The 12,045-nt window shown below is 40.2% G+C and overlaps 1 protein-coding gene across 4 annotated transcripts in view; it reads right to left on the reverse strand.

Annotated features, from left to right (window-relative positions):
- Nucleotides 1-12,045, reverse strand: part of WWC2 (WW and C2 domain containing 2) — a 95,273-nt gene that overhangs the window by 6,756 nt on the left and 76,472 nt on the right. For 3 of the 4 annotated variants that reach the window (XM_040065671.1, XM_040065670.1, XM_040065676.1), the window contains 6 exons: nucleotides 11,375-11,545; nucleotides 10,464-10,576; nucleotides 9,298-9,490; nucleotides 7,142-7,306; nucleotides 4,558-4,650; nucleotides 3,225-3,467 (listed from right to left, as the gene is read on the reverse strand). In XM_040065671.1, the coding sequence (XP_039921605.1) occupies nucleotides 3,225-3,467; nucleotides 4,558-4,650; nucleotides 7,142-7,306; nucleotides 9,298-9,490; nucleotides 10,464-10,576; nucleotides 11,375-11,545 (978 nt within the window). The remainder of the gene's footprint in view (nucleotides 1-3,224; nucleotides 3,468-4,557; nucleotides 4,651-7,141; nucleotides 7,307-9,297; nucleotides 9,491-10,463; nucleotides 10,577-11,374; nucleotides 11,546-12,045) is intronic. The other variant, XM_040065674.1, reaches the window with a different exon arrangement.

A 12,045-nucleotide genomic window follows, 5' to 3' on the forward strand; every position in this document is an offset into this window, starting at 1 on the left:
ACTGAATCCAAAGAAAAACTAACTATGCTAAACACCAAATTACTGGGACAAGGACATACTTACTGGTATAAATGACATAATGACATATTACCTCAACATAAATGATGTACTAAAAAGAAATAAAGTAGATTTTTACAGGAATCTTTTCTGGATATAAACAGCAGTAGTACTTCAGAGGATACTAGGTGTCTGGAAACTTACTTGTTTGAGAATTTAAGACTCAAACTTTGAAATACTGCATGATTTCTCACAAACATCCAATCTAAATGAGAAAATGCTTCTGGTGCACAAAATTATCTCTGTTTTCTGATCTGCAGGTATTAGTGGGCATTACATACTTGCTGCACTTAGGAAGGTGTGGAAGGAATGGGAGGGAAGGTATGGAGTCTGTGGATTTGGCTTCAAGCAGAGTAACTGCGTGCCAGCAAGCAGCCACTGATTTTCAACATCCCCCACATCTGTGGTTTCATTTTTCACTTGAGACTCACTCAATTTCTCTGGCATTTCCAGCTGCTGCATTAGTCTGTGCCATTATAATGCCTGCAGGATCTAAGAAATAATCTATGACAATGTTCTTTAGGTTGCTGTGTTTTGCTAACCCAAGGGAAAACACTGACAACACAGTACAGTGCTCTCAGGGTTGTTTTGTTCTGCAGGGGAAGGCTGCAATGATTTTAAGGGTAGAAGTGTTTCTGTCTGTAAGCACTCTTCAAAAAGGTGGACTGACTGTGATCATTGCTCTGACTTTTACCTTGGGAAGGAGGACTTAAATGCTGTACTACTGCCTGTGTATATTTTAGGAATGCGTATTATTACCCTTATTCCTCACCAGAGTGTGTGTAATGGTGTTGATCACTGACACCAGCCATACAAAATGTGACAAACCTACCTCCTGCCTTGGAAGAGTCAGCTGGAATAAAACACAAATCCAAAGGATTCATAATATGAAATGTTGCAGAGGCATACTCTGTTCTAGAGAGAATGGCTTTAGAATGGGAGTAGTTTTTAATTTAACACTCAGAAATTATAATTTCTGTCCTGCATCCAGCATTAGATATAAACTATGTACTTCCACATAAATTTAGCTATGCTTCTTTCCTTTAAGCTACTATTTTTATGGGTTAAAATTTAGATCAAATTCATGTAATGAATTCACATGGTAAAAACCAACACAGTTACACTATGCTTAAACACTGCACTATCTTCCCCCATTTTGGCCAATGTTTTTCAGAACACTTATCAATGTTCACCCTTATAAACTCTGCTAGTGTTTTATAGTCGTTTAGTACTAACTATAGCCAACAGCAGATGCCAAAAGAGGGACCAGAAGACACAACAGGACATAAATGTAGAACTGGGGAGAAGATGCTGGGGAAAAGTTTTATTGCCTAAGGTATCAGTCAAGGACTTCTTGAAATATGTGGTGTCATTACATGCATTTTTCTAACATAAATTTAGAAAATCAATAAATTCGTTATTTTTTGAACCTATGCAAACTAGCAGCACTCAGTGTTTTATTGAAAATATTTTTACAGTTTCTGAATGTCATGCTATGTTGGCTTGCATTTTACCTGCCATCTGTTCAATTTTCTACTTCTTGGAGAATACAAGACCATGATTAATTGCTCTCTTCCACCTCACTCATGGTTGTACGGACTTCAGCTGTAGCTACTTAGCTGTTCCTAACACGGAAGTTGTTCCCTCCCTTGACTATCGTTGTTGACCCTCTGTAGTTTTATCATCCACTTTGAAAAGGGAAACCAAAAATGAACTATTTTTATAGTACAGGCATAATATTATTTTGATCTTAAAGCAATGAAAGGTTTTGTTCCAAGTACTTTTCTTAGCAATTCCTGTCTTATTTGTTTTTTGACATCTGCTGATCTGTGATGTTTTTGTTTGTTTTTTTCTCTTACACTTGGAGTATCTCATTCCTAACATTTAATTCAGAGCTCAGCTTCGTAAATGTAAATATTAGGATCATCCTTTTCTCTTCTACTCAAGGCTATTTATTGACATTTAGCTTTAAAAAAATGAAAACAAGGCCAACAACAATTGCTTACATGAGAGAAGGGCCTCTGCACCTCGTTAAAACTTCCTATTTTTACTACTCTGAATAACCTGGTGTATCAAAACACTAGTCTCAACCAACCATAAAGAACTAAAGAGCATTGATCCCTCCTACCTGTCACTCACAACCTCCCCTCATTGAAAACTGATGGATATTGACTGACTTAGATGGGAAGGGGGCTCTAGAAGGTGTCTACTCCAACCTCCTGCTCACAGTAGGTGATGCCAGAGCTGAGTAGTCAGGGTCTTGACCAGTTAGGTTTAGAATACCTCCAACTGTGCAGGTTGGGTGGGTTTGTTTTGCCTTTTTTACTTGGTTGGGTTTTTAACTCCTCCAGTAACCTCTCCAGGGCCCTGTTCCAGTCAATGATCTCTCTAACGGTGTGAAAAACCAAACAACCTCCCAAATAAATAGAAACCCCACAACATCTAACTTACTAATGTATCTTGTTGGAATTTTTCATACCCCAACTTCTCACTGTTGTATCTCATTCTTCTGTCCTGTTTTTTGTCTTTTAATCATGTGGGGTCATCCCACTACCTTATGGCAGTGCATATATACTAGAACTGTTCAAGAGACCATCATGGAGAGAACAGGATTTGGCTTCCCTTTGCCAAAACTAGAACAAGTATGTCCTGCATGAAGAAATAAGCCACTGCCTTTTCCCCATGCCCCCACCACTCTAAGTGGTTGTAATTGCTCCTTCTACCTGTTACACGAATCTTTTGACTGAAAGTTCCGTGCAGATTGCAAAGCAACCAATGCTGAGGAATGAAAAGCACATGCAAGGCTGTAAAAGCATGGCTGGGATGTGAGAATTCTAAACTAACTTTTAAGTAAATGCTATTTTACTACACCAATCATAACTATTACTCCAAATAATGGTTTCTAATCTAACCAAAAACCTATCCACACAAACCTATCCCATATCAAAGTATTTAGAGGGCACTAGGAAAATGTTACCTCAAATTCTACGTTTAAAGTTGTAGTATTGATCAATAAAGAAACAGTTTACACTATGTAATTCAGAGATGTAATTAGTCAAATGTGAGCTTCTGTAAAAACCTTTTAACATCACTGACCAAATTCTTTAACAAATTCATAGCAAAGGTAGGGGCATATTTGCTCACACATATGTGAATGCTGCTCATACCTGCTTCTCAGCTTGTTTCAAGAGTTTCTGGAAACGTTCATCCTCTAGGACACACAGAGGAAGCTCTGCCTCTCCTCTACCTTTCATTTCCTCGAGCTTTTGTTTAAGGTCCCTCAAGGCCTGGAGCTCATCGTTCAGACGACTCTGTCTTGTGCGTGACGCCTGGAGGTCCAGCTCCAAGTCCAGGGAAGTGCGTACAGGGCACTCCTGCGCAGCTCTTCGCATGATCACCTGGCAAACAGGCTGAGTCGTTTGGGAGACAGAACAGTAAAAATTAATACCTAGAGAGGCTGGTGGAGAGTTTGACATACTGCAGTCAGAAAAGCTCAAATATCTGGGGGGAGAAGGGGTTTACCAGTCATTTCTTCTGACATCAAAAAATTCACCTATCCTGGAATTTTTTTTTAGTCACTAGTAAAAAATAAATGCTCCAACCAAGTGCACAATGGTAGATTTACAGGTTAAAAACAAAAAACCCATTCTGATCCCTGGGATGACACTGCTGGGAGGCATAACACTACGCAGAGCTCCTCACAGATTTCAACTACATTATTTATTTTTGTAAATATTTGCTTTTTCAAGGCCTAACCAAACACATAATGTTACGAACTCTGTAAATGTGCACTTCTTCAGCATATTTCACATTATTTACAGTCCCTTCACAGTGACTTTATGCATGAGGAAGTCAGGCAGGAGAAGCCATCTCAGGCTATTCGGTATCCCAGACTTTTCTTTCTTATGCAAAATGTATCCTGCTACTTGGTAATAAGGCTTCCAAAGGACTATTTTTCTAGATACAATTAAGATTAAAATATAACTCTCTAAATTAATGTAAGAATTAATTTCATGCAAGAGGATCTTACTCTCTTGTCCTTCAATCCTTTTGCTACTTGAATATTTTTGGTGGAGAGTAAATTTCCTTTAAAAGGACATCTAAATCCTTGAAATCTTAACCAAAGTTTGCTCAAGATATATGCTGCTGGTGTTGAATTTTGTGGACCACAGGCCGCTTTGTGTCACTTCATAATATTCACGTTCTTTAACCCAGATCCCTTTGACAGTAAGTCAAGTTCAACAATAAGCTCAAATTCAACAAGAAATGCCATGATGCTGAGCATCAGTGTCTTGCTGCTGGCTTCAGCCACGGCTAAAACAACACAGGCTTTGTTGGAGGGGAGATGACATTGGCCTGAGACCACTATGTTGGTATTTCAGCATGAAACTACAGGACAGAACTGTGGTGCTTCTGTTGCTTTTGCTGAAATACTTGAAATAAACTGTATCCTTTATGTCATTTGGTATTCCGTGTGTTCCCATCCTTCATAGCACTTACCTGTTTAACTCTCAGGCTCCGTCGTTCTGTGGCGTTTCTCACAAAGAGAGACTTCTTGGCTAGTGTGGAGCTGTCGCTGTCGCTGCGATTCAACTGCCAAAATGTACATAACAAACAGATATAAAGCACCTTCATATGCAAATACACCTGCACTGGTAGAACCAGTCAGGGAACTTCAGCGTTTATATACATGTAGGTCATATTCTTAGAATAAAGTTAACAAGTTTGCAACTGGAATAAGCATCTACTCTAAAATTATAATCCTACACCACGACAACCATTGTTCTTACTGAATGAACAGTAAGACTCTTTAGGAACGCAAGGAAGGTAACTATGGTTATGAAGTACTGACAAATGACTGTCTGGCTGCAGATACAAACTATGGATTTCACTTACCTGGGGCAGGATTTTAAAACATTTACTACAGGGAAGGTAAATTACTGTAGACATGCACCTGTCCAACAAGCAGTGTTTTTTTGTATTGTTATTAATTGTTACAAGCAAAGGTGTGCCTACAGCTTCCTTCAGAAGCACCTCCTGCTTCTTAAAATTATGTGCCACAGCTCGGCAGTAGCTTCTCCACAACTTTAGCATTATTTCATACACATCAGTGCAGAATGATTGTTAGGGGCATCAGCATCAACAGGTGGTCAGAAGTACCTCCCTGCAGAATATGTATTTCACCTCTTCAGGAAAGGACAAAAAAAAGGAATCATTCTGCTAACATTTCAGTAAGCAAAGCCAGGGCCCTAAGGTGTGCTTACACAGGGCTGACTGGGAGCTGGGGGTCAGAAATACAACAGCTTGCAATACAAAGTACACTCTTGAGAGACAAATCTGTCTTTTCACCGTGACCCACTGCTGGGAGTTCACTCCTTGATACAGAGAGGTGGCCATCATCACTAATATTCTTTAGGCACTTTTCAAGGGACGTTTTCCAAGGCACCAACAGAATTTGCTTCAGTCCATTAGGCCTCAAAGATCTCTCTTTTCTGTAACATCATAGGTGCTCTCTTAAAGCCAGGCCATCTCTTCTGATTAGAGAGCAGCTGGCATTTCACCAGAGTGTATCCACCAGGCACTTTCCTCTTGCAGAGCACCGTAGTGCAAGAAGGGCTGGATATGCTCGTGCTGCAAGCTAGGGAGACCCCAGCTCTTCAGCTCTCTTTGTGAACTTGGATGCAGCTACAGAGCCCACTCTGGAGCCCCCAGCAGTGGGCAACAAGTGCTTCTGACACTGCAAAAGATATATCTGCAAACATGTTCATTTCACAGGGTACTTTGCTTCCAGGCAATACCATACACAGTGAGAAACAGAATGGTTTATTCAAGGTAAGGGCTTTTTTGATTCGGGCTCTTAGAGGCAAGTATGTAGCAATGTTCAAAACTACAAAAGCCCTATACTTTTCCAGATGCAAAAACCTCAGAAGTTTACACTAACTAAATTACTAAAACAACTAGTTTTACTTCCTGTCGAAGACCTACATAGGCACCAAGCTAGAGGTGATATTTTTTTCACCAATACTACTAATTTCCATTTAGGAATTAAGTTCCAGCACAGGAATTTACATGAAGGCTAGCTTCTGAATTCAGCCAATAATCTAGCGAAATTATGTAAAGATTGTTAGAAAACAATCTGCTATATTTCATTCTGGAGGGTATTAGGAACAATTATTTAAGTACAAAGGGATGGACTAAAGATTTTTTTTTTTTTAGGCCAATGAGAATCACAAGAAGTGATGAACTTCAATGCTCCCAAATGATTAAGGCAAATGCCTCTAACTGAACTAGAGAATTAAAGCATAAGTATTACTTTTTTTAAAAAAGGACGTACTTGTAAGAGTAACCTGTAGAAACTACAGATCAAAATAAAATACCTTTTCTAGGGTATCTGTAATTAAAATCTATAGAGCTGGTAGTCCACACTTTAAACACATAATTTTCATAGTTAGTTTAGCAGCAGCAAGACTCACAATTTAAATATTTTTTTCCTTTTTCCATGCTACCATAGATCTGGAGAGACTGGAGAACTTAGCTGCCAAAGCCATGTTTAAAACCCAGCCCCGAGGCAGCGCTTGCACATCTTTCAAAGATGCAATTACAGCAGGATTTGGGCTGCCCAGATTTAAAACCAGTTGAGATACAAAGCGAGATTTAAAATTGATGACTGAGCTCTTTCCACACTGTTACCCTTAAATGGTTGCATTATTAAAATATGGTAATGCAATGGCATTTTACAGTGAATTTTATTTCATGTTGTAACAAATTGTTTTGCTGCGAGAGTGCTGGAGTTGCTGACGTGCAGGGAAACACTTTTTGCAGACAGCCAGCAAGGGCTGTGTTATTTCTCTCCAAGAGGATGTATTTTTGCCCTAGTAGAGGTGTTTTGCAAGAGTATGCAACTCTGCTGAAAGTCAATTCTACTATGCATCAGCTCAGATAGGGAAAGGCTCCAGAGAAAGCACAGGCTCTGCCTCTCACAGGGAAAATTGGTACATGACTCAGTGTCATTAATGCTTCATTCCCAAGAAGTTAAATGACTCTTTGGTTAATAGCTCTTCCTTCCAAGTGTTTTTCCTCTTACCCTGCAGATGTATTGGTTCCGCTCGCCTGGTGAGAAGGTTTGGGAGCGCACTATCATGCTGTTTCTGACAAAGGGACGCTGTCTGGAGCTCCAGCTGGCTCTGTCCTTGGGTCGGACTGCCGTGCTCTCGTTAACCAATTCCTCGGTGTTAGTCTCTTTATCAACCTATGAAAAGGAATTTAATGTATAAGACTTAATATAACCAGATACATGCCCCCACATAGTTTTTGCGCCTTCGGATTTTACAAGCATTCTCGTTATGTTGCAGTGGATGGAAAAAGACCAGTGGCAAAAAGCACCGTGCATTTTCAGAGAAATAAAGAAATTCTAAGTATTTAAGTAAAGTATTCTAAGTAAAAAAATACAAAGTTCCCAAGAGGCTTAAGAGTGTGTGGAGAGGCTTTGTAGGTACTCTTTGTAGCCAGTAAAGCCGAAGCTTTGGCAGAAAGGCCTTTGCTGCTCGGCAAATGGTTTGATGCAAATACAGTGCAAGAAATGTTTTGCTTTGCCATTTGCAGACTTTATGATTATTACATGTTTATATTTACTTTGTTTGGCATTTGCAGAAGAGCAAGGTTCTGCCAAGCCAGAGATGGTGTCTGTGCACACTGAAAGGGGGCAGCTGGGAAAGTTACACTGCCCAGGTCCTTCCAGACATACTGCCACACATCTACATGCCTCAGCAGCAGGGCTACTTTATGACAGTCTCCAGAGCTTCAACAGCCTTAGGAACCCAGGGAAAAGACGTTGCTGGCTGCTGTCCCTCAGCACAGCCTGCTGCCTCCTAGAGTTGTCCCTCAAGTGCCCCCGTCCCCATGGGTGGCACAGCCTGTGCTTACTTCCATGCTGCAATCATCCTGGCTGCTAGGTCAGACAAAGCTCTGCAGCAGCTGGAACATCCAATATTACTGATGTGCACTGGGGCTTTTTCTTCAGCTTGGGTAATTTAATGAGGTTTGTGGTTTTCACAGTGCAGGTGATAAATACAGTGACCTAAACTGCACAACCAGCAACCCTGAGAGGATGTGGCATACAGAGATCTATGCTGTGGCTTGCTCTGCAGTGGAGTCTGCTGTGTTTCACTCATTGTCTGGTTCCCCCCGGCCCAGGCTTAGCAAAGCACTTGCGTGTCAGTGTCACCTTCACGTGTTGTCCTTGCTGCCTCCCCTAGCCGAGTTAGGGCTTTGATCTATATTCACTTCCTACCCAGTAGGCTGTCAGTCTTTTTAATACCACAGCCTTAGCTCATTTGGCATCTTGCCACATTAATTGGAAGTTAATTACAATTTCCAGCAAGTCCACTGAGATGTTAAACTTTTGTATTGTCACAAAGTTGAAGGAAAGATGTCACGCTTCGTCTTTTCACCTCTGCCATTTTATAGAACTTGTGGATTTAAAACTTGTGTTTTTATTAAGATGCAGAATGATTCTAAAAATTTTATTTCTGAGAGCATGCTACTGCATCAGGGATATGTTTACTAAACATTTACTAGAAGTGCTTTCAAGAAAGTGGAATATAATTTAAAAAACAACAGTTACCAAGAAGATGGAATTAGAATTTGCTTTAGGCAGTCTGTGTGTACAAGAGTACCCTCAATAGCTCAATAGTATACACAGTTTTAATACACATTTTGGAATTTTCTGTTCATTAATCTTTTGTCCTTTTTTTTCTGTTAAGATAGTTCTTATATTTCATGCCCAAAAATAAAGGGGAAAAAAAATAAGGAAATCTCTGCATTGGTTTAAAGATTTTGACCATTGTCATGCATTTTTCCCTGTTTAGTAGATGAATTAAAAAAAAAAAAAAATGAAACAGATGTGCAGAAATATTTGAAATAGGTACAAGCTAAAGCTACCGAACTACTCTTGTATTTTGAATGTTCTCTATTTGCAACAAAAAAAATGAAGATAGAGAGCCTTGGTTAATTGTCCTGGCCTTAGAAGTCTTGCCTAGCATGTCTGTCTGATGTCCTCCTCATAGTTCAGAAGTGACTACACCAATTTTGTTACACGTACATACTGAAAAGTGCTACAGCCAGCAAAGGCCACATCAAACTGTAAATCCATAGATGCAGCAGACTTCTATATTAATTGCTCAGAAATAGATTTTTAGACACAGTAAGATACTGCAGGAATGTGAATTTTAAGATATTCACCAGTGTCAGAATTACAGCAGCTTGCTGGCTTTCCTGGGCCTCATCACCATTCTCTATGTTCTTGCCTTCATTCATTTCTTGTGCATCCACGAGTAACTCCACGTCGTCATTACAGTCATCCTCTACTTCCAGCTTGATGCCATCTTCCTCTTCATCCACAATTTCATCAGAGGCCTCTGCAAGCATCTCTAGCCTGTATGAACAGAAGTAGCCCAGGCTTATTCTGAAACTGAAAAAGCGCACCAGAGAAAGACACCAGAAAGCCCAGACCTGCACACACGCATGTGTAAGGCATGCATTTTCCTGACAGGGAAAACAACTATCATCCAAATGCTTCCATTAAGTTGATATGAAGGCCCATTTCATTGCTGCCACCAGCAAAACCCAGCAAACATTACTATAGTTCACCCTTGAAGTCGTTATGACAGCACTGACCTATATTCAATAGCTGTAATGTTCATAATGTTGAAGGACTTTCATTATAAATTCGTAAAACAAAAAGCCACTACACCCTTCCCCCAATAAAGCATGTATTTTTTTTTCTACACTGCAGCTAAGAAATAGCACAATAGCAGAACAGGAAAGCTCACAATTTCTTCAAAAACAAGACCATCAATGGAAGCACACCCACACTGACTTTGTCAGACAGCAGCTCTCTTTTCAAATCCTACTGCTTGCCTGTTCCAATTAATCAAACTATAATATTTGGTATTTTGCTACACTTCCAGTGGCTTCACAGCCCAAGTGGTTTCACAGGAAGATGTAGATAGAATAGAGGAGCATTGGCAGTAGGAGATCATAGAGCAGCCCAGATGCTTGTAAACCTAAAAGAACATGGATGAATTGACCACACAAGAGAGCAAGATACTCCACTTTCAAGTGATGGTGAGGCACTGGAACAGGCTGTCCAGAGAAGCTATAGATGTCCTGTCCTTGGATATGTTCAAGGCCAGGTCAGATGGATTGTTGAGCAACCTGGTCTAGTGGAAGGTGTTCTTGCCCATGGCAGCAGCATTAGATTGGATAACCTTTAAGGATCCCTTCCAACCCATACCATTCCACGAGTCTATGATCTCTAAAAGTGCAGCCCTTTCGTTTGTCCAAGAAAAGGAAGAATGAGCTGAATCCTTCAGGTATGAACAGTGAGGGAGAAAAAGTCTCTTTACCAGTCTTCCTCAGAGGCTCTTTGCTCTTGTTCCTTCTCCTCATCTTCAGCCAGCTCTTGTTCTACTGCTTCCAGCTCAGCAGATGTCCTCTCCAGCAAAGCTGACACAGCATCCTGCTCAAAAGGGAAAAGATGAAACCAGATTTGAATGGTACATAATAGGTAGGAAAATGACAACTCTTGGAAGAGCTGCATTACCCTACTGCTCCATGATGTCAGCAGAAACCAATGACCCCCAGATGACAAGGTTAAGGGGTTTGAATTGTCAGTGTATAGCACACTGAATGATTACTTTTATATAGAGTAAATCTCAATAAAAAAACAATGGGTTTTAAAAAGACAATGGAATCAAATATGCTCCTTCCATCCTTCACTGTCTTGCCTCACCTTCCCTCTCATACTTGTAATGTTCTTAGGTGAAAAAAAGGGTGCTCTTCAAAGCTACATTTTCTATGCAGTTCTCTTAAGAAGGGATTAAAGCAGAAAAGCTTATTTAACTAGAAGAGTTAGTTTGTTTTGCATAAACAGCATGTTCAATGCAATAGCTTTGAGTATGCAGATTCAAATAGTTAATAAATAGCAATTTTTAATGTGTGCATATGAAAATAAATGACACACTTAAGGAAGCTCTTCAATAACATTCTTTCTAAAAGGAACAGAGCTGAAAGGTTTCAAATTGGAAATGCAATCCTGTATCTAGCAAAAAGCATCTGCCATATCCCCACTCCCATCTGAGACCCCATATAGGCCCTACTTACGCAAAGTCACCCTAGACAAAAATGCCTGCAAAACAGGGCCTTGGACCTTCAGAGGAGGGCAGTTCACACATTCAAATGACTACAATGCAATGGCACAGCTGGAGTGTCTGGCTTTTTTCTTGTTATCACAGTAATAGCCAACACCGTTGCTCACCAAGTCCAGTGAGTCCAGTGACTGTGATTGCTTGCTTAACAGACACACATATTCATCATTTTGTTCCCTGGGTTTTTTGCCAGGACTCTGCTTGCAAGGCAACATGTTGTACCACAGAGTGCAGGTCTCATCAGAAAGTGATAAATCTGCCAGGCTGATCTGAGTCCCAGCCTGCGCAAAATAGGAAAAGGAAAAAAAAATTTATTTAAATTTGTTCTGTTTCCTACAAAGCATTCTACTTTACTCATCATGCAAAATAGGCAGCGCAAAATTGAAATGAACCTTAATTCCTTTTTTAACTGTACAGTTTTCTATTTCCCTCCACTTCCAGTTAAAATAGACAAATAGAAGAACATGGAAATGCCCTCCATATTGTCCACTCTGCCATCTCTTATTTCAGTCTGCAGAAATGTCTCCTCACATGCACACCCCACCCCATACCACGGTATTGCACACACCAGCTCTAGGGCATTCAATACCGAAAACCTGTGAAGCACCAGAATCACATGATTTTTCAGCTGTCCTACCACAAAAATAACACATATGGCAAATAATGGATGACCTTGCTTGCTCTAACCAGGGGAGAAGGAAATGAAAAGCCAGTAAAAGAGATTAAGAAACCCTTTCATTTGGACAGGCACTGACATCCACTGAGTTGGTACTCTGGGAAA

Source organism: Hirundo rustica, chromosome 5 (assembly GCF_015227805.2).
Source record: "Hirundo rustica isolate bHirRus1 chromosome 5, bHirRus1.pri.v3, whole genome shotgun sequence".
In the NCBI taxonomy this organism is placed as follows: Eukaryota; Metazoa; Chordata; class Aves; order Passeriformes; family Hirundinidae; genus Hirundo; species Hirundo rustica.